The 22,979-nt window shown below is 34.0% G+C and overlaps 1 protein-coding gene across 2 annotated transcripts; it reads left to right on the top strand.

The window, feature by feature from the left end:
- Positions 1-81: 81 nt before the first annotated feature.
- Positions 82-21,320, top strand: LOC123720375 (condensin-2 complex subunit D3-like). 2 transcript variants are annotated; one of them, XM_045676961.1, is made up of 22 exons: positions 82-96; positions 396-1,165; positions 1,480-1,640; positions 1,804-1,923; positions 2,576-2,719; positions 3,793-3,889; positions 4,575-4,669; positions 5,505-5,696; positions 6,168-6,311; positions 7,053-7,205; positions 7,899-8,080; positions 9,626-9,785; positions 11,159-11,288; positions 13,120-13,200; positions 13,434-13,568; positions 14,210-14,384; positions 14,980-15,129; positions 17,214-17,350; positions 17,978-18,202; positions 18,532-18,605; positions 19,146-19,283; positions 20,705-21,320. In XM_045676961.1, the coding sequence occupies exons 2-22, from the start codon at positions 511-513 to the stop codon at positions 20,906-20,908; spliced, it is 3,552 nt and encodes a 1,183-aa protein (XP_045532917.1). In that variant the 5' UTR covers positions 82-96; positions 396-510; the 3' UTR covers positions 20,909-21,320. The 2 variants fall into 2 exon arrangements, with proteins under 2 accessions (XP_045532917.1, XP_045532916.1); XM_045676960.1 differs by lacking the exon at positions 82-96 and adding an exon at positions 117-292.
- Positions 21,321-22,979: the final 1,659 nt, after the last annotated feature.

Genomic DNA, 22,979 nt, shown 5'->3' with positions numbered 1-22,979 from the left:
CTGCCATCCGAAAGTTTTCAAATAATTCAATTATCTTCTCTCATTAGCCAGACGGCAGACTCTATACTTACATAAATACAGTAGTTAAATCCAGACGTACAGTCTATTGTATTTTCTCCATTGGTTGACCATTGACACCTATTGGCTTTCAAGAAAATGTATTTCTTGAAAGCCAATAGGTGTCAGATGATCTAGTAACACTGGAAAGACCGCCAAAATAACCAAATGCTATCATAACCTATAACAGGAAAAATACAAATGTTTATTGTTTGTGCTTTGTGTACATAAAAATGTAATTTATTTAGTACAAAAGATGAAAAAAACTCACAAGTTAAATTATGATTTATAGTATTTTAATTATGCTATTAAAAAATTCCTAATATAATTTAATACAGTCCATCATTATTAAGGATCAATTATACCACAAAATTGCTCACAAATGATATAGAAACAGAGACATTAGTGAGACATGAAAGGTTTTATCTATACGTAAAGGACATTAATGTAAATATGCAACTTTTGGAAGAACTAAGTAATTTGCAGCTGCAGTTCCTGGACTATGATTGGGTTCAATCTATATATGATTCTGAGTTCTTTGAATTTGGTGATTTGCCTTCAGAATTTCAAAATGCTATTGACTCTTCTGAAGTAAACTTAACTTTTCAAAATGTAATCTATGCAATTGATGATTGGTTATCTTGTAAAGATAATTCTGATGATGATGCTTCATGGGTGACACTCTCGAATCAAGTAAATCATAAAAAATTATTAGCCCTATTAGGCTATTATATTGACTGTGGAAATAAAAATATATTTCCTACTGAGGCCAGAAATAATGCATTGTGGGCATCTCGGCTCTATTTTAAGCTCCTATCTATTCCTGGATATAAAGCATACCATATTTATCACTCTCAACTGTTTGCCCACACTCTTACTTGTCTAAGTTACCCAAAAACTGTATGTGAAAATGAAGATAACTTTTTTAATCCTAAACAATTGATTAGAGTAGTAAACTCTATTATTAAAGAACTAAATGAGTTTGTCCACGAGTTGAAAACTGTCATTGTGAAACTACAACTTAGTCCAGGAGATATAAACTTTGAAGATATTTTATCAAATCTGATTGATATTACTGGGGGATCAATTGTCACGAAATTGAATATAGGTATGTGGTAAATCAATAATTTGTCAACAGCCTAGCCTTTTTACCAAACATTGCTATTTAAACTACAGCTTCAAAGTTAAGCAGCCATAGCTTTACCTGTAGCTTTTAATTTAACATTATTTTTAAGATAATCTGATAGATTTGATTGATACAATGATTGTGAGTGGATAAAGTCAAGAAAACGTGCACCTACACATTAAAGATTAGACCTTTCAGGTGTTTAGTTGAAAGGCATTAGTATTAAAAGGGTTTTAAATATTTGGCTAATAAAGGTTTACGATATTAATCTATTTATTGTATTATTAATGTTTCAGATAAGATAGAGCTAGCAAATTTATCCAAGGTTGTATATGAAGTTATCGACTTCATACTCTGCACTGCAGATGGGGAACCAGATGCTTTAGCAATTAAGTTATTGTTCAAGGCCATGCTTCCAAAATTTATTGCAGCATCATTAGATCATAAACAAGCTAATGTATGTAAATGTTTTCATTTAGTACTATATTAATCCAAATTATTGTATGAATATAAGATAACTTTTAAGCAACATAAACTCAAGAAATATAAAACGTTTTCATCAACATTTCGTGAAAACCTAGTGTTTTATATTTTAATTCTAATTTATAAATATTTTTCAGAATATTGTAAGAGCGTCATATGTGGCATACTCTGGGCTCATCTTAAGTAAATATGGTAAAACTGCACTTTCCAGTTATGTAATGCTCTTGCAACATTTAACTTATTCCTTGGATGGATTGGTAAGCAGTTTATTATAGATGTATTTATTATGAAGTCCTAATCATGAATTTTTTTATAATGATCACACATATGTACAGGGTTGGAGCCAAAGTCACAGGTGCAATGTCTGTTACTCTATTACACTTGATAAATTATTGGATTAGAGATATATTTATCTATATACTGAATACTATATACTGAAACACTTCAGCTAGTTCCAACAAGGACATGCTAGAGATTCTCCGGGGTCCTTCTTGCTTTCTACTAGTGTAGTACTAAAATACCTAAATAGACCATGGGGCAAACATTTTCTGTTTCGTTTTCTGATACTTTTATTAATCTTTTTAGAAGCTGACCCCCGAGGTTGTCACATTTTAGGGTGTTTCATTCATACTTTTGAGATTAAACTGCCCCATGTCCACATGTTCAAACCCAGCTATCAACAACAAATTTTCCAGTGTTGAACCATGTTGTTAGATACTTGCAGTGTTGGGTCCAGCGTGTGATTCTCATCATTGACATTTACTCTCTACCTACCTTCATTAACATTTGCTCGAACGTTGAAGGAAAACATTGTGAGGCATGCCTAAGACGCTTCTTTTTTTGTTAGTTACTTTACAAAACATTGATGTTGACATTTACCAGATTAAACATAGCTTTAACATTTCATAGGAAAAGGCTGAAGTTCGACAGACACGGATACCATTGGTAGTTGGTCTTATGAGCCTCTTGCCACAGAGATCGTATTGCACCACAGTCAAATGGCTTCTCAAGTTAACAACTACTGCAAAAGTACCTCATCGACAGGTGGCAATGGTATAAAATTGACAATATTCATATATTTATAAGTTCTAAAACAACATGCATGCTTAAAAATACAAGAAAATATGACGTTTACACACATATATCAATCATATTTACACAACACAAGCCAAGTTTTGCGTTGTCTATTATATTAGAACATTGAAATAAAAATAATAAACGGCCCAAATAGTCTTTCCTCCAACTGTCAGTTTGTTCCCTTTGGAGTAGACTTGGGCCGTGAGGTCCTCACAGACGCCAATTAAAGATTTAAGTTTCCGCCTGGTAGATCGGTGAACGCAGAGTTCGCGATACAGCGCGGAAATGCTGCCGGCGTTAAAGGTACACTGCCACAGGGATCAAACTCTTTAAATTTGTTTGAATTTTCCATTTATCAGCCTTGTAACACGATTCCTCTCGACATTTTGCTACACAATACATATGTTACTCACATAAAGTGAAAAAAACCTTGTGTACACGCGTTAGAAGTTATACTTCTTTAACGAAACAAGGTAAAAATCTTTTCAAAAATGTTGTTCTACGTTTGTTTTCTACAACGTCAAAAAACGTCAAACGTCACTAACAATAGAAAAAACTAAAATGTTGACTATAGCTAACTTCAGGGTGTCGGTTCTGTTGTGCGTACGCGCGCATCGTAAAAATTCACTCTCATAATTTTTCCCTAACGCGCCAAAACAAGTACAACTTCAATACACGGGAAATTATAAACTTCAGGGATTTTTGACGTCTATTAACTGGTGTACCGGGTTATTAATTAAGCTAACGGTCTTTATAGAATTGTCATTAAAGAAGCAGATCAGTAGTATTTATTTAAAATGTACTAACTAAAACATTAGAGATTACCTCTTATAGCCTCTTATAAGGAAAAGATTTTTCTTAGGATTCACATTATAACGAACTATGACATCCAACGTATGTCATACATAGATATGGTTAAGCATCGAATTTAAATCTTATTCATATATTATATTAGATTAATTTACCTATATTTAGTACTTAATTAAATCACGTACTCAAAACTGTTTTACATTTTAGTAGTTATAGGTAAATATGATTTATGGTTTCAGGAAATATTAGCTCAGCTCTTACCAAATGATGCAGAGAAACGGAATTCTGATTCAGGAATCGAAAGTCGAAAGACATCTATTGAAGATAATTTAGAAGGTATTTTTAAAGAAATTGTTACTGTAAACTGTGAAAACTTACGTTTTTCATTTTTAATTATTGTGCTAATACCAAAAAAGTTAACAAAAAATATTTATAGTTTTCTTTAATTTCAAGGACATATCATAACAATACTGATACTTAATTTAAACATAAAGCAATAAAGACTCGCTTACTACTAGTTGGGGGCCGTTATATTACGTAAACAGATTTACTGCATTTTATCAAACCCTCTTCAGCAAAAGTATATTTTTTTGTGGGAATCCTGGAAAATGCATTTCATTTTCAAGCATAGATAATGTTTGGGTAATATCTGTAAAAAAAATATAATAAATGTTGAAATAATCACCAAATAAGAAAATCAAAGACCCCCTTGAACGGCCCCTTGCCCAGGGTCATGGTAGAAGCTGCATCTTTTCAAATGCTTTTGGCCTATTCTCTCACACTATGTGCAGAGACAAAATCACTTTGCAACGAGCGTGACCCACTAACGACAAACGAATTTGTATGGGAATGGTCACGTGACAAAGCGTGAGCTAATTTAATTCTCATACAAATTCGTTTAGTGGCAGTGGGCCATTTTTGTTGTAAGGTGATTTTGTCTCAATTCCCTGGAACAATATACTTATTCATATTATGGCTCATAATAATTGTCCCGATTAATTATGTAATTAACAATTTCCAGGACATGATAATAATAAGGAAGCAGTAGAAGATACTGAAAAGGACCAAGCGAATACAATGGAAGAGGACAGTCAATCACAGTCATCTATATCAGAGGTAACGTTGTAAATGGTCACAATTGTATCACCTATACAGATAATTGTCTTGGATGAATTTGGTCACCCACACAGGAGTGTCCTAGCTGGGACCAGCATCTGTAAAATAATGTAACAATAGAATAATTTTTACCTTCTTAAAGTTTTACATATTTGTTTAAAAAAAAACCTTGGGAAGATTTTTCCTCTTTGAGAAACAGCTGCCAGTAGAAGGATTTCCGACTCGTTTCGACTTAGAGGCCGTCAAGAGCGTACCATTTCCTGAAAGATCGGCAACATACCCGCTAGCCCTCGGCGACGGGTGTCTATGTCTATGTCTACCTGCCTGTTCGTTTGCAGGACGCATCTGCATCACGTCCTGTTCATGGAAAAAACAGTTCAACATTTTATTTATATCAAAAAAATTATTTTCAAATTGCCTATGACCATTAAGTCATTAAATTTTATTACTAAGATGTCTCCTCTCCAAATTATATATTTGACGCGATTTCTATTTCTACTCTTTGACATAAAACTTATTTACGCGACTTCATTCACCTATACATAATTTAACGTTTTGATTTATAACCACCAATTGTTGTAATTTAATGTATTTAAATTCGTTAAAGAATAAAATCAGTGGCGGTACCACAACGCCAATGCGTTGCCCTCAAATTTCTGTATCTCATTCAAAATAGTTATTTATTTCTTAATAGACAAGTAGGTGATCAGCTTTCTGTCTTGCACATGCTAATTTTCCTCATCCTCGAGCGAGTATAAAACGAATACATAGAAAGAGTCAGTGGAACGAAAAACACCTTTAGTTAAATATTTGGTAAATAAAATTTTCTTTCCAGTTTGATATAGACCCATCAGAAGATATATCTAGTCTAATAAACCAGCGCCGGCATTGCGTCCCTCACGGAGAAATAGTACGTGCCATATACGAACGCATAAGTGACGTATCAGGCACGCTGCGTGCACGAGCGATCGCCATACTCACAGATTTACTTGGATCTGACCATGATCCCATTATTGAAGCTATGAGAGTGAGTAAAAAGTGATTTATAATATAATAAATCTTCAGTTTTATTAAAGTATTCATTAAATGTTGTATTTACGCTGTGATGAAAAAATATCAATGCTTTTTTGAACATTGTAGACTAACTAGTCTACATAACTATGTGTATGTTTGTGTAAGCAATTCGAAAGGTTAAACTTATTTTTTATAAAGTATTAATATTTGTATAACCTAACCTATTAAAACGAAAAAGTTACCTCAACGTTTCCCTAGTTTTTAGACACTTTTCGTTAATATTATTTGACATTAATTAATTATTAGACAGTTTTTTTTTAAATAACATAAAATTGTATGCGTCATTAGATGTTTCTCTTTCACTGAGACCCAATTTTACTATTAAATTTTCGTTTCTAATATCGACCCTGAGACCAGCTATTAAAATATATAGCTTCGAGAACGATCACAAACTGTTTTTTTTTCAATGTAGTTTAATTGCTAGGATATAAGCGGCGACGGGACTCAGTGTCAGCTTGCGAAAGCGGCCACCCGTTGTTCGTCTGACGAGCGCGCAGTCGTACGCAAAGCGGCCGTTTTGCTCATACATCGGCTGCTCGTGAGAAACCCTCATCCTACACATTATTCCGTGAGTAATTGTTATCCTGTGTGTATCCTATCTACAGTGTGATATTTTTTATGTGATTCTATTGAGTATGTTGAAAAATTATATTATTATGAGTGTAAATGTATGTCTTTATTACGTGAATTTAACTATTAGACGCACGTTAATTAATTATGTAACACGTACGCAAGGCTTTACTCATTTTTATATTATACAGAGTCCTATGAGTAATAAAACGTTAAAGGCGACACGCTAAACGCGCATGCGCTAAAGCGCGTATTGCCTTGGACAACAAAACTTAATAAAGTTTATTATTTCTTATTTTGATTTTGCTTACATTTTTGTTTCTTCCTTGCTTGTTTGTAATTTATATGTTTTAATTTGATAATGGATGTGTAGGTGTGAAATTTGTAACGCTTTATTGTCGTTTTAAAGATGCATGTTTTAGAATATTTTTATAAATACAATAAAATGAGAGATTACTCTCCAGTCCTTACAGTCTCTTAATTTTGACTTCCTAAAACGTCTTATTCGACTTTGGTTTTCCTATACATACATTGAAACATTTTTTACGATATAACGATGACACTACGACTCTGAAAATGCGTAGTCCCTAAGCGTATAAAGAAAGTATCCTTAACTCCCCAGTCAGTATTAATTAAAGTACTAATTCATATCGTTAAAGCTGTTTACACTATGTAAATGAGTATTAGAGTTATTTCGTGTTTATCGGGTTTAATATTACGATATAAAATAAATTTGCAGACCTTAGTATCTCTTTGCCGCGACGCAAGTATCGTGGTACGCGGCGCTGCCGTCAATGCGTTGGCAGATTTAGCGCTGAACAACCCAACTAAACTCTCACTCAACGCCTTCCTGACTGGGCCCATGCACCAATTGTCTGACCCGGAAGCTAAGGTAATATGATGATTTATTCTGTCATAAGAGCAGTGTTGGCCTAGTAGCTTCGGCGTGCGACTATCATCCCGGAGGTTTTAGGTTCGATCCCCGGCACTAATGGACTTTCTTACCATGTGCGTTTTTAATATACAGACGGTGAAGTAAAACTTAGTGAGGAAACCGGCTTGCCTTAGAACCAAAAAGGCAACGGCGTGTGTCAGGCTCTGAAGGCCGATCACCTACTTGTTTATTAGATTGACAAATGAGCGTTAAACAAAAAACAGAAATTTGAGGCCCACACCTAAAAAGGTTGTAGCGCCACTGATTTTTTTTAAAAGATTTCTATACTGTCATACAACAATCTTAAAGATTTTATAGGAAGACTACTAAGCGTTGATTTTTTTTTTCTTTGAAACAGGTCTAAAAAATATTCCATTTATAATTGAAGTTACAAGTGGAATAAAAAAATGGTTACTCTTAGGTTAGATAAGTTCTATTTGCATGGTATACATAAGGGTGTAAACATTTTGTTAAAAAGAAAATTAATAATAATTCAACTAACGTCCGTACTCTATAATTTCCGATTGCAACCCCGACTATTTTGTAACTTATTTCGATATACATAATTCTTTCAATATAAAGGATGTAAATGGTAATTAACAACTCTTATAAGCGGAAATATAATTTAAATTTTATTTTTTTTTATAACAGATACAAGAACAAGTAATAAATCTTGCCCAAGCGATCATAGTTGCGCCCTTGCAAAAGTTCGATCCGGCAAATACGGACGATTGCCTCCCTTGGAGTTTCTTGGCGGGCATTGTTAGGCTTAATATGAGGAAACATCTTCAGAAAGCCTGCATGCTTCTTGTGAAGTCTTCAAACAGTATTAAGTGAGTATTTATGAATTATTCGTAAAAAAAATAATAGCATTTTATAATAAACTAGCGGCCCCCGCGAACTTCGTTTCACCTTAATGTGGTTTTAGTTAGCCTTAATACCGTCACACGAAAGAATAATTTCACCGTATTATCGTCTATAATTTGAATTTGATTTACACTTCGGTCTAAGTAACACGTGGTTGGCTATGCTAACACCGAAAATTAAAAAAGTAGAAATAATTGAATTTCACGGTATTTCGTTTACTACAAAATAAATTTAATTTATACTTTAGCCTCAATAACACGTGGTAAACTTGATATTGAATTGTAGCTTATATGACACGTTTATTGCTTTACCACATCAGTGCCATCTATTGATTACTTACTCAATCCAATCGAAAAGTATCGACATCTGTTAGAATATTTTGGCGTTAACAGATAATTGTGACTGTCAATTAATTATAGACAAATAATTTGCAATAAAATAAAATTGCGACTATAATTACAGATCTAAGCTATCACATCTCTTAAGTTGAACCAGACTGCTCACGGTGTGCCAATTTGATTTAAAATCGGTTAAGTAGTTTAGAAGTCCATCGCGGACAAACATCGTGACAGGAGATTTATATATATTAAGATAGTATTAGAAATTTTGTCCAAACTTGTAACTTGTCATTTTGTTTTTTCACACAATTTAGCCACAAAATGTTTCGAAGATAAATTTAATTTAATTCTCATGTTTTAACAATGCAAAATCAAACATATAACAGTTGGATGAGACACAATACTAACAATAATGTTAGTATTATTTCGAAATTATATTAACGCTTTACGGAATAGTCTATTTAACTATATGAAAAATAATTATTGCGTGTAATTTGTATAAAACATGGCTTAAAAAAGCGGTATGGAATTAAATTACTTGTAAATTTATATTAATTTATGAAAAAATCCATAATTAAAAAGAAATTTTTACATGTCACGTGACACATAACGGCCACAGATAAGTCGAATCGATAATGACAGCATGCCTATTTCTAATCCTTAAACTATCTTGGAGTTTAATTTTCTGGGAGACTTTTTGTCATCGAAAAATAATATATGTATATTAGTGTAATTTAATAATGATAATTAACATGAAAAAGCCCTGACGTAGACAAACGTATCTTCTGATATGGTACGTCGCAGGGATTGATGCGACGCCATCTTACGCCGCTTAGAGAAGCGTTTTGGCGGGTTTTTGAAATTAATAAAATGAATTTTAAAGCCAATATATAACAATAATTTGTGTAGGTCCCATAAACACAAACCCTGAAATAGTTTTGGAAATTAACTATTCAAAAGCCAAGCCCTATTACAACGACTCGTTAATAATACGACAGCTTTTGACGTTATTGGTTTTTAATGTCCCGTACTAGTTTTCTTCATAATTAATTTATCATTCGACGTATGACATACTTGACAGAACGGGCGTTTTGCATAATTACTGTTTCGAATCAAATCCCAAAAGCCATAAATGGCATAAATATATATTAAAAATGTATATTTAATTTCCAGTCATCGTTTAGTTGACCTAGTGAGCACTCATCTTGGCGTGCTGTCAGACGCGCGTGACCTACAAAGCCTCGTGCTATTAACAAGCGTGGCAAGACACGTCGAATACAACGATGTAGCTTTTCTACTCGACTATTATTACAAACTGGCAGGTACAGGTCCGGTAAGTAAAGAAATCTTCATTGTAATTGCCGGCATTTCAAGGGTTTTTTAATTACTTTATTTTATATACATATACATAGTTATTAGGCTACGGGCGGCGGATCGCTAACAAGCGATTTCTTCCAGGCAACTCTAGTTTGGAAAAAAAACTAATATTTAATTTATGTCAATGTATTAATTTCATAAAGAATTGAGCAGTGTTGGCCTAGTGGCTTCAGGGTGCGACTCTCATCCCAGGTCGTAGGTTCGATCCCCAGCTGTGCACCAATGGATTTTCTTTCAATGTGCGCATTTAACATTGGCTCGAACGGTGAAGGAAAATACCGTGAGGAAAACGGCTTACCTTAGACTCAAAACGTCTACGGCGTGCGTCAGGCACAGAAGGCTGATCACCTACTTGCCTATTCAATTTACAAATGATCATGAAACAGATACAGCTAACTGAGGCCCAGACCTAAACAGGTTATATTTGCCATTGATTTTTTTTTATTAATTTCATAATCATTATGTTCGTGCGCGCCGTCCGCATCTATTGTCAAAGCCTATTGCTATTTATATTGCCTATTGGTTCTAACTTTTTCCTTTGGCCTTGATGGTGTGGCTATAAAATAATAATAGATATTTGTAACTAACTTTTAAGTGCATCAAATGCTAATCCTAGGCATTTTTCAAAATAAAACGCATACAACATAAAACTTATCCATTCACTCAAAAGAATTAGAACGATTTTTATAAGAATTCAAAGAAATAATGAAATAATTCTCCTCCTCCGTTGAAAAAACTTCAACTAAAGTCAAATTGTCGCAATTATAAACAACATTTAGTTAATCAACAACAATCCCACGAAAGTTTTTAATTTTATTTTATTTGCTTTTACACAAGACTTCATAATTGCAACACTGCTAACTTTTACTAATATTTTTTTTTCTACTAAGTATTAGTAAATTATTATTTTTTTTTTTAATGAGGCGCAAACTAGCTGCTGTGGTCACTTTCGGAATAACCAGCACTGTGGAAAAGTCTGCTCTGTCAGGACCAATTACCACCCCCAGTACACGCATTACACACTTAAAACCTTGTTCTTTAAGAAAAATATATTATCTCTCATTCTTATTATCTCTATATCTCTCTTTTTTATTATTGTTATTTTCTGTATGTGTTTTAGTCATAAATGGTACGTCTATGTCCAATCTAGCTAATATTACTTAAGTTATTTATATGTTACCAAAGTATTGATTGATTAGGACAAAGTTTTTTTTTAGGTAAGGCATTGCGCACGCGCAGACATCTATATAGTAGATATAACCTCGTAACCATGGTAACAACTACGGCCCACACTTTAATTTACGTTTTATAATAGGATACATATTGCAGGAGCGTGAACGCGATAGTCGCCTTATGCCGTTGGTAGTAGAGCTGATATCTCTATGGTCCCGCTTCGTAGAGGACGAGGCAAGAAGAGCATTGCGCGATCATCTCATACAAAGAATTCAAATTGATGCAGGTACAACATCAATAATTTAATATTAAAATACTCATTAAATAGTAATTTGCTTACAGCATTTAAGTTATTGCAATAGTTTTATAAATATTTTCATGGAATTTTGTTATCTACTACTTTCACATTAAAAAAATTAAACTTACTCGGTAGACTTGGACTTAAGATAACACTTTTTAAACGGATTGAAGCTATGTATTATTATTGTAAACTTACAATAATTTACATAAATTTAGATTTTTCCGACGTTTCGCGTGCTTTACAGCGTGCGTGTCACGGTGACTGAAGACAAAAGGTGTTGAATGTCAAAAGTATCACAGCTGTAGAGAAAGTTGTGTTATCTGTATTTCAATTATTATTTATTAGTACTATCAATCCGTTTAAAAAGTATTTTCTTAATGTAAAAGCTATGTTAACTTAAGACAAGGATTTGTTACGTACAATTGTCTAGTTTTTCCATAGGTACCTCTAATGAGGCAATTAAAATTTAAATGTGTCTTAGTCTGATATATCCAAATTGACCGAGCAGTTTGTTTTCATGGGCAGACATCTGGCTACTTTAAAAAAATTAATCTATTTGTCGTCAATACGTATATAAAAGTATAACTTTAGTAGTCGTTTATGCAACTGTCATATAATAGAGGGTGTTAAAACATGAGTGTAGTTTCAAAATAAGATTACACGAGTGTTTTAATACCTAATTATATGCAGTTGCATACACTAATTTATTTAATCTCATAGCTATAGGTAGCTATATTAAATAAAATGCAGTATAAAAGAAACAAATTATTTATTATAATAATTATTCACATTTTTTATATTGCAATTATGAACCTGAATAACAGGCTGGGAGGCGCTATAAGAGCTAGTCGTTGTCAGGGTTTATATTAATTTCATTTTTATTATTTTCTATGGAATTGAGTATCGAATTGGATATTAAGATTTTGTTAGTTATAGAATTTCACACTCCGTCACGCTTTAGTACTGTTATGTCTCCGCCAGTATCGTTTAGTATGGTCGCAGAAGTTCTGCGGAAGCAATGTCCCGTGTACGAATCTAACTATAACTATAACTATTATTTTACCCAACATTCCAAAATTTTTTTATACATATTTGGATGCATTTCCCCAATGTAATTCAAAAACAAGGAAGGATTGCTACATGAATTTGGTCGCAGTTCTATGTATTGTTTACATAATTGGTAATATTTGCCCATTATGGTAAAAGATGGGTCTATTTTGTTTTTTGTGTTACAAATTTCAACGAAAATTGATGATTCGAAAACTTCGACGTCTTTGAATTTAATGTTGTATAATTCCTGTCTTCGGCAGGCACCCATTATTCCAAATATTAGTGCAATCTGTAACAATATTATATGTACTTAAGTATTGTCGTACGCTTTTCTTGATTTTTCTGGCAAAAGACTTCGTCAGTTTCGTAGCTGTTTCTAGAAGTAAAATTTTCATCAGTCGTCGGTGTTGCTTGACATTTTTGCTACTAAAGTTCCATCCGAATATTACCCAAATTCGTATGTACGAAATACCGCCAAAAAGGAAAAAAGTATTTTATTGGTCTATTGGCTCGGAACCAGCGCCCTCACCACAGATAATGTATACTTAAATTGAATTGAAACCTCCTTGGTCGAGACACATTGTACTTTAATAATTAAAACAAGTGTTAATTTATTTTTCTTAAAGAAGTATGTAAATAAAATATGTCAATGTCAATGTCAGTATTTCATTTCATAATTAGAATATTACCGAATGAGATTATATATGTTTTAGCAACATCTAAATGCAAATGTAAAGTATGTCATAAGTATTGGTAAACGTTTCAGATTGTCGGCCGGCGTGTGTGTCCCTCGCTGCGAGTTTGGATTCTACAGATATGCAATGGGCTACGGACTTAATGAAAGTGTGTAAGTAGCTGTTTAATTACTGTTTTCTTGTTTTTTTTTTCTATATATTACAACCAATATTTATGAGAATTCTGAACCATGTATGTACTTTTCTGGTAGAACCGACTTTTGTTTCATAAATTATGTAATTGCAAAAATATCATACAGGTCAACCTAAGCTAGCTTTGGTTTAAGCCATTTAAAAATCGATATTATTATTCTATTTGAAATGGGGATTCTATATTGTTTATCAGCTGAGCGCCGAGCGTTAAGTGGAGGACCGATTGATGATTGGATTTGCGCGGCTGACCTTTCTTTGGTAGCGCCTGAACCGCCTTCCTTCGCTCTGATTAACCTCTATGTTGCTGCCTTACAAGCACCACCTCCTGGTGAATATACATTTTTTATACTATTTCTGATTAAAACGTGTTTAATTATCGAAGCTTTCCGATTTCCTTTGGATTAAAATAATATTTTTTTTATGTTTCATAGTAGATTTTTATTACACAATAGGTACCTTTTTGCGTTATTAACTTATTATGTCGTGTGCTGCAATATGTTTTATGTCTGTTAGCAATTAAACAAAATAAGCCTTTATTACTGCATTAACAATATAAACGTAAACGTTTACATAACGCCTTCAACCTTAATAAATGATTTTTAGTTCATATATTAAATTTACAGAGAGTCTCCGCTCCGAAATCGAATAATAGTTATATTCATAAATCATAAAATTTTTAATGAGGGCAGTAAAATTTATATTTTATTATTGTAAAATACTAAAATACAATACAATATAACCGTATATATATTATTGTACAATAATAAAGTACGGACACATGGATAGAATTCACATTCAGGCTTAAGCCCGCACCACCACTATAGAACCAAATGCCATGGTATTTCAGAACAGATACGATTTCTCGTGCCTCTAAAAAGAGGCGTAAACGGTGAAGGGCACTCATTTCTAAGTCGTGTGTCCATTTTAAGTTCCATAAGGAAAACATTAATTTAAATTAATTTAATTTAGAGTGGAGCGAGTCAGAACGAGGCGCGTGCGTAGCGGGCATCGGACGTATCTGCGTTCGTTCGCGCGACGCGTCCGTAGTAGCGGCCCCACAACTCGCCATTTTACTACAAGACCCTGCTGCCCCGCTTTGCGCCCGCCTAAACTCTTTACTGGCGCTTACTGACGTTTGTACAAGGTAAATATAATATAAGTATTACAAACACTTTTTTAAATATAGACACGGTTAATATACATTACACTATATTTTAGTCTGGATATTACGTGTATGTAAACCGATGATCAATATTTAAAAAAAATGATGGATAAATAAGGTTGACTTGTAACATTTTCAAAAAACCGGAAACACTAGTAATATATATAAAGAAATGATAATATAAACAATATATGCGTGCTACGTTAGCGTCTTTTTTCACGAATTTTAAAAACGGCACCATTACTAGTGTTTCCGGTTTTTTGAAAATTTTACAAGTCAACCTTATTTATCCATCATTTTTTTTTAAATATTGATCATCGGTTTACATATATATATTACGTAGGTTACTTATATAGATCCGAGAAATGTACAATGTACATCCATATTGAAAATTTTCTACTCACAATAGGTATAAAAAAACAGCTATTCTTTTCTCTAAAATAAAAGTTATTACCTAAAACATGTATTGTATTGTAGCAAACGACATGACATTGAGAATGATATAATATGATTTTACTGTTTAAAATTATTCATAACAGTTAATCAGCATTTAACTTTCCTTAATGATATTATATAGGTATACGTGTATAGTGGAGCCGCTGTTGAAATCAATGTGCGGATGTCTAAGCTGCGACGCGCCCGCAGAGTTGCGTCGCGCTGCCGCACGAGTGCTCACACGACTGCTCTTAGGAGGTTACTTGAGGTTACGTACGCCTCTTTATTACCGGTAAACACTTATTTATAATCTTTACATTGACAACCCGTATTGATCTTGATAAATTATTACTATAACAAATAATGGTATAAACTTTAGAAACGACGATATCGAGCGCTAGCGGCACGTGCACGTGACGTCATCGCCCCACTACGTTTCGGGTTTATAAAAACAGCTATGCTGTCGCCGAATCGCCGCTGTATCGGCACGCCCCCCTCCTATATCCACCGGCTTCAGTCGCGATTCATGAGAATCGCGGTGCGCCCTTCTACGTGAGAAACGTCGTTCTCCACCACGACCTGGAGCTCCCTAACATAGCCCAATGGATGAAGTTGGCGTCCACACGCCACTTCGACAAGGCTAAATACCATCCCAATCAGCTGGTGCGTAAAAGCATCAATTACTACCCCTACATCACATACACTAACGGATCTGGACGATCCAATTACCATAGCTAACAATAAATTAAAAGCCGCCCGCGCGGCCCATAATAATAAAAATAGCCAAACACAGATTAGGGTAAAAATCCGCCTTCACCGGGGAAGGCGAGGACCTTTACTTCGCACTTCGCTCACTCGAGTGAGCTTCCGTCCTGCCCTTCAGGCGATTGACCACCCCGCGACTGCCCAAGCCGAGGTTCGAGTCTGACGCCCTTGCGCTAGCCGCGGGATAATACGCCATTCTGGCTGAGCTACGCTCGCCAAAACAGCCCGAGCTGAGCTGTAAAGGCCCTTAAGGCCAACAGCGAGATTCCATTAAAAAAAAAAAGTATCGGCATGCATTTCTCTGGTTGCGTCGAGATGCACGGACCGCAGTCTTAACAGACTGTCACCTCTCCTGCACTCCTATTATTTTTATTGATTAAATCATTAATTAAATTGTATTACGTGCTTTACTTCTGATGTCTGAGCTAATTCCGACAATTACAATTGACTCGTTATTATTTAACATCTCTATGGATCCATGTTGTTAATGGAGGTTATGATGTGTTGAGAACATGCTTTTATGCGTCTTAACATAAGTTTAATTCTAATTTGTTTTTTATTATTTTATGACCATGTGCTATCACTTTTATATATTCATACTGCTTTATTGGGTGATTTTTCCTTTCTTTTAGGTTTAGTTAAGATTTTCGCTCCGAATGTGTAGAGCATTATGTACCCACGTTATAAACCCACAACGGTAGAGCCATCTTTAATCTGTTCTATTATCTGCATTGAAGGATATTTCAAAAATTAAATAAGTTACATATAACAATGGGATAGTGGACAATATATAAAATGTGTAAATCTGTATAAAACATCTCTTCAAAGGGCTTTATAAAGGAAAATTAAATAAATAAATTGTGACTAGTCATTGTTTTATCAATAAAATGGATAATTAAAATTTTTGAATCCTATGCTATATAAAAATGCCCACAGATTAGTCAAATCGACGATGGTTTTAGTTTTTTGAGCTTTATGGAAGATGGGTAAATTAAGAATGATAATTAACACGCAAAAGTCCTGACGTGAACAACCGTGTACACAGGTATGGTGCCATCTTGACAAGAGAAGCGTTTTGGCGGGTTGTTGAAATTATAAAAATGAATTTTTAATGCCACAAAATGAAAATAACAATTTGAATAGGGTAGTCACTAATAAATAATCTGAGTGTTCTTATGTACACGCTTTAAAGGTTATACGTTACAAGATAAAAATCTTTTTATCTATTAAATTTTTTTTATTTATTTGAATTTTTATTCATACGTTACCTTATACAAAAAAAATACATATAAAAAACAGGTTACACCAGTCTACGTTTGTAGAAAAAGCGACACAAATAGAAAATATCTATTGAATAAATAACATTGAAAGTTATGTTATAACGCATTATAACGCAAATAAAGTTTATTGAAATATCACAAAATAAAATGTTGACTATAATTATTTTGCGCCTTATATGCGACATATATATATATATATATTGCGCCCTTCGGAGTGTCGGTTTTTTGTGACGGTCTCACGCGCATCGTAAAATTGGTTGTCATCCTCAATATGTACCTATTTGGTAACATATTGAGGTGGAAAATTAAATTCAGCGTATGATTGTTACAGCTTTTGTGCGTTGTTGGCGGACGAAGATCTCGAAGTCCGTGAGCCGGCAGAGTACTATGTGACGAGTTGTCTCACTGTTGACGTCATTTATCATCACTTTGTCGACTGCGTGCTGCATTATAACAACGAAAACGAAGGTACAAACAATCATAGAGTAAGGTGTATTTATTGTTCTTTAGATTTTGACTCTATTGGTCTATTTTTTATTAGAAATAGAAACATAACAGACACATCACATATACAATATATATGTAGCATCACATAATATTTATTATCTTAAAATTTATTATTTATATATTTTTTTAATGACTGTATCGTGCGTGCACGGAGGAAATCTGGAATATTGCGTGTCGTTACTTCTTGTTGGATACCCATATGCTTAACTTTTTATATGTATTTTGTATCGTTAAACCATTAAACCTATTAATTAATTTTAAAATGGTGGTTATTTCATCTACCCCATATATACATACAAGTTATTATCAAAGAAGTGCCTTTGAAATTGCTTCACGGAGCTTGCTTCATAAGAAAAAGGTAACTAAATGAAGAGTAATACAATTAGAAGAAAGATACGGATAATAGGTTAATTCAGATAATAGAGAGAATTTGCCAAATTTATGGCTGTCAAAATTAACGGTTTTAATATCTTTAGGTAACCTTTGGTACGGTGTCTATATACAGGTGGGGCGTCATTTTTGCAATACATGTGTCAGTTATTTCAGGTCGAAGGTATTAAAAAAATTAATTTTTAATTTCCCTTCCAGACAAGATGTCCTTCGATTCCCGTCAGCTTATATACGACGTAATGCTCCAACGAATGTCAGTGGTACAGCGATTGAATATTCAATGTCGATTAGCGAGAGAGATTCTGACGCACGCAGCTAATGAAATAGAAGAGATACGTGATGATGAAGAGCTCCCAGCGGCACTTAATGCTGCTCTGTTGGATACGATAACGCTACTCTGTGGACCTCGAATGAAACTGCCCAGTGAGTTCTCTTTAGTTATATACTTGCAGGCATTTCATAAATAGTTAATTCTGTATTTGGAAAGTTTTATTCCTTAGAAAAAAGTTCAAGATTCTTTCAATTTTTTTTCTAAATAAGACTGTATTCACAAGTGATTTGGACCGTATCTGCAAAAATCTAAAAATATCAATTAAAAGTTAAAGTGATAAATCGACACCCATTGCAGAACCTCATGTCAAGTCAAGTCCTGAGGCCTTTAGCCACCTCACAGGCCAAGCGACACATAGCAAAAATTGTAGAGCATAAAGATAATGTTAATAAAATTAATATTTACATTAAATTTATTACAGAAAAACCAGAAAAGTCTGGTGAAGCTGATATTGAAGATCTTCAAGAGAGAGTGACTACGAACATTGTGTCTCATGTAAGGATTTTTTATTAATATAGACATATATATATTTACAGAACAGCACTTTGTAATATTTTGTCGGTAATCAAAGCCAGCACCGCCGCTGTTACATATACGCCTAGGCAATTAATATTGTTATTTTTGGAACTGGGAAATCACAGGCTGGCAATACAGATCTAAACTACATCCTAGAATACTGCGAAATTCTGTACCATTTGTAGCTATTGCACTTTGTGCTGTAATAATCTATGGCTTTACTCTAAATTGTATATGTCGGAGCAATGCCGTCACTGTCAGCTGTCAATGTGATTTTATATCACAAAGGTCAAAGTCAAATCAGTATAAACCCGTTTATTCGATTATTTGATTTAAAAATATTGCTGTATCTATATCAGTGGCCGATAGGAATAGTGATTCCATAGTCATTATTATTTAAAGTAATTTATTAGCTCCGTGACATATAATGACAATGACAGCTGACAGAAACGCTATTGCTCTGATAGATGCATTATGTGTTGTGCTTGATTAATAACAAATATATCTAAATATTTACAGAAAATGAAACGTACAGTGGCAGAGGTGCTTGTACCAGCGGTACTACGGTTGTACGCTCGTCTACGAACCCGCGGTGGACAATTAGCCACGTATATAGTGAGGATTGCCACAGACTTACATAACGATTATCGCCAAGAGGTAATTCTATACTTAAATTATAAACTTTATTTAGGTTTCTTTTATTTATGAACGGTATCTTTACTGAGACGTCCTTGAATGTTAGGGACTAGCTGAACTTATTATACTATTATTACTAAAATCTCTATTAACAGGAAGACACTCTGTTCATTTCAGCATTTCTCACCTGCCTCGTAATTATTATATATATATACACACCTAATTACGAGGCAGGTATATATATTAATATACATACATACAGACATGTGTATATATATTATTTATTTACTATTATTATTTTTTTAGATTTTAGTTTAGTCTATTGTTAACGTGTAGTTATATGTTTTTTTTTGTTAAGCCTTTTCTATACTTTACTCTTAGTAGGTGTTTTTTTAAATATTTCTCCATACTAGTGTTGCCTGGAAGAAATCGCTTATCAGCGATAAGGCCCCTTTGTGCTCCTTATGGGGCCGTGGTGTCAAAAAGTTTTATAAAAAAAAATCAGTTACAGTTGAAATCCCAAACGGTTAGTTTGTTAAAGAAAAATAGATTTTATTATTTAAGACATACTATCATTAAGTACCTTGTCAATATATCTTATACAGGCTCCAGTTTCTTTTATAAAATTTAATTGTAATGAGTTCAATTTTTTTTTCACATAACAGTTGCGTATCGGCCGTATATTATGATCTACTTACGGGCTTTATTGTAAATATCTATCGTGTAGTCCGTAGAGTAGATAAATACAATCCACGCGTGCGCTGTCGCTATACGTATACAGTGGATTCTCTATAACTCGAACCTCGTTAAGTCGACATCCTCAAGAAGTCGAAAAAAATTGCCTTCCATTGAACCAATAAAACCGCGGTATCTCGAATTAAATTTAAACTTTGTAACTCGAACAAAATCGTATTTCCCTACGAAGTATTGGCAATACATATATTATATATACTTTATAACTTGAATTTCAACAAGGAAGTCGACTCCGAAAGTCTTTGGTAGTAAAAACAATATCAATAAAATCCAAAATGATTGTTCAGGTCCGGGGCTCCTAATATATTGTTTTTGTACACGTGCGATGAATAAATACATTCATAAAACTTTCTATTTTTTAGGGTACAGTTTACTTCATTAATATGTAAAAAAAATTACAAAACTGAATTGCTATTCAAATTCGACTTTACAAATAGAAAAATACACTTAAAAATCGCGCCTCTATAAGTCGAATTTTCAGCTGTTACATCATAGTATCTCGAAGTTCTTGTTAAGTCAAAAATTAGTTGACTCGTTTTTTTTTGCATTTCCCGTGTCATTCGAGTTATAGAGATTCCACTGTATAAAATTTTGGCGATCGCTCGATTCGTTCGATTAAAAGCAATCGTCCCATCAAGTAATGTTAATAATGTAGTAAGTTTAACTTAAATATCTAAATTCTCTTTTAGATTGAAGAGCTAATAGAAGATGACGAAGAATTAGTGGAACGCGTGCGTCACTTTCAAGACACGATCGGTTTGGAGCCGTCATCGGGCAACAGTCGTAACCTCGTGACGTCGTCTGTACCACCAGATCCGGAAACGCCCCGTTCCCAAAAGAAGAGACCACGCCCTTACTCCCATACGCCCCGGAAACGGAAACTTAAGATATAATTACTTATATGAGAGGTCGGTAATGCTTTCTGGATATAGAGCCTCTTTATAATATCTTTCTAAGGGTACGAGATGAGAGTGAAGTGCTCTAATATATAGCTGTCAAATATGACAAACTTCATACACAACAAATGGTGAGACAGCTCTTGCATATTTAAAATTTATTGACGTTTTAGAATACGGGCCTTACATTCCCTTAACATAATCTAGTTGTTCATTTGAACGAAATTCTATTTCCAGTGGCTTAAGTAATTAAATTACGAACTGTTAGAAAAAAATATTAAGATTATCTTTGAAGTATTTTTTAAGAAGTTGTATACCAGTATTTAATGGCAATTTTGGCATTGGCAACAACACATTATTTAAAACAACTATTACAAAGAATAGAAGGTTTGAAAATTTATTAATATTTTTTTTTTTTTTCTATTTTGTAATCAATTATCTACAGTGTATTTTATTTGTATTTATTGTCCTTTGATTTTTGTATGTTTTATTGTTCAATATTTTTTATTAGCCATTTAACTATTATGAAAACAAAATATAAAATTTCTATTTCTTGCTTGTTAGATATACCTTTTTCAATTTCGTAAGTAGGGGTGCTATATGAAGTATTTTTAACATAAATTATGTGTGTAGTATTAAATCCATAGAGCTGACTGCTCCATAGAGCACGGAAATTATGGAAATGTTTTAAATGTAAGAAATATAATTAAAATAAAAAGTTTAAAAATAGTAGTGAGATTTTTATTATAGAATAGTTTAAGAACAAGGCTAAGTATAAATGGTTGCGGCGTATCAACTTATGCAGCGTACAGATGAAGTAAATCCTCTATCTGTACGCTTTAGTCTATGGCTTATCTGAGGCATAATTTATGCTTATAGAATTTGGTAATAGGAAAAGTTTACTCCTCTCCATAAAAACAATAATTATGGGTGATTTCAACACCTGTTTAGTAAAACACGACTGCTGATCGAAAAAGTTGCTCTCCATCACCAATTCTTTTAATCTTCATAACCTGCCACTTACCGCCACGTACAAAGTCCCAGGCTCCACTAATTCCGTATTGGACCATAAGGTCCATAAATATTATAAAATCACCTCTTCTCCTGACCTACTTCTAACCATCGCCACCTTCCTGCTGTTGCTTTTTCTCCTCGATAATGGCAGTGTTTTTAAAATTTGGTACCTTACATTACATATACCTTTATTATAACTGCGAAGCAAATTTAAGCGCGTTCATAATTAATTTTAAAGCTATTGAAGATCTTAATCCTGCACTTTTTTTAGACTGGTGGTGGTCGGGTTTTGTTCCACGTCGTTGTTTCATCCCGGAACTAGAGATATTCACTTTTTTCTATGCTCCGCATCTTATCAGCGCTGTTGCAGAGCGGAACAGTTGTTGTACTAATTTCATCAACCATCGAGTTGGCGATCGACCGCGCGTTGCAATGACATGTTGAATCCTTGTTACCTTCATTATCCGTATCTGTACAAGATACCGATAGTCAACGGTTCCTTCAAGATCCAGGAACGGACGGATACCCCTGTATCCCGTCTCTTCCGCTGGTTTGACCGTACCGCCACGCAGAAAGCTTGGCTGCAGTCTCCGCCCTCCACCCTCTTTACCAGTAACCCTGGGTAATGGATCTATGTTTTACCCCATACAGCTGGTTCGCTATTCGAACCTATCGCCTAGAAGAAGCGAAGTCCCGCAACGGGGATGCGCGGAAAAGGAATTACCCCAGTGAAATATAGGGATGGTGGCTAATTTTGCCTGGGTCCGGTTTAGCGGTCTCGTATAAAGGCCGGATTTTGGGGCCATTGCTATTGAAGATATCCTTATAAATGTTCACCAGTTTTGTAAATCCTAGTAAGGGACCAGCGGAGCAGAGGCGAATCGTTTAAACCAAGAAGTATCAAGAGCCTTCCATAGACGGAAGTGTAGGGGACCTGCTATCAATCGCCTTTATTAAATACGATTTCAGCCTCGATTCCGTTCTTAGCTTATAAATTTGTGAGCCACCGCAGTATCCCAAAGCCTGCTTTGTGTAACATATATTATTCAATTTC

This window comes from Pieris brassicae, chromosome 2, assembly GCF_905147105.1.
Source record: "Pieris brassicae chromosome 2, ilPieBrab1.1, whole genome shotgun sequence".
NCBI lineage: Eukaryota > Metazoa > Arthropoda > Insecta > Lepidoptera > Pieridae > Pieris > Pieris brassicae.
Note: the sequence above shows the minus strand (reverse complement) of the source record. Positions and strands in the feature narration are given on the sequence as shown.

Coding starts and splice junctions, on each gene's coding strand:
- LOC123720375 (XM_045676961.1), top strand. CDS start 511: ATGCAACTTTTGGAAGAACTAAGTAATTTGCAGCTGCAGTTCCTGGAC. Junction 7,206..7,898: donor TGTCTGACCCGGAAGCTAAG/GTAATATGATGA, acceptor TTTTTATAACAG/ATACAAGAACAAGTAATAAA. Junction 13,201..13,433: donor TACGGACTTAATGAAAGTGT/GTAAGTAGCTGT, acceptor ATTGTTTATCAG/CTGAGCGCCGAGCGTTAAGT.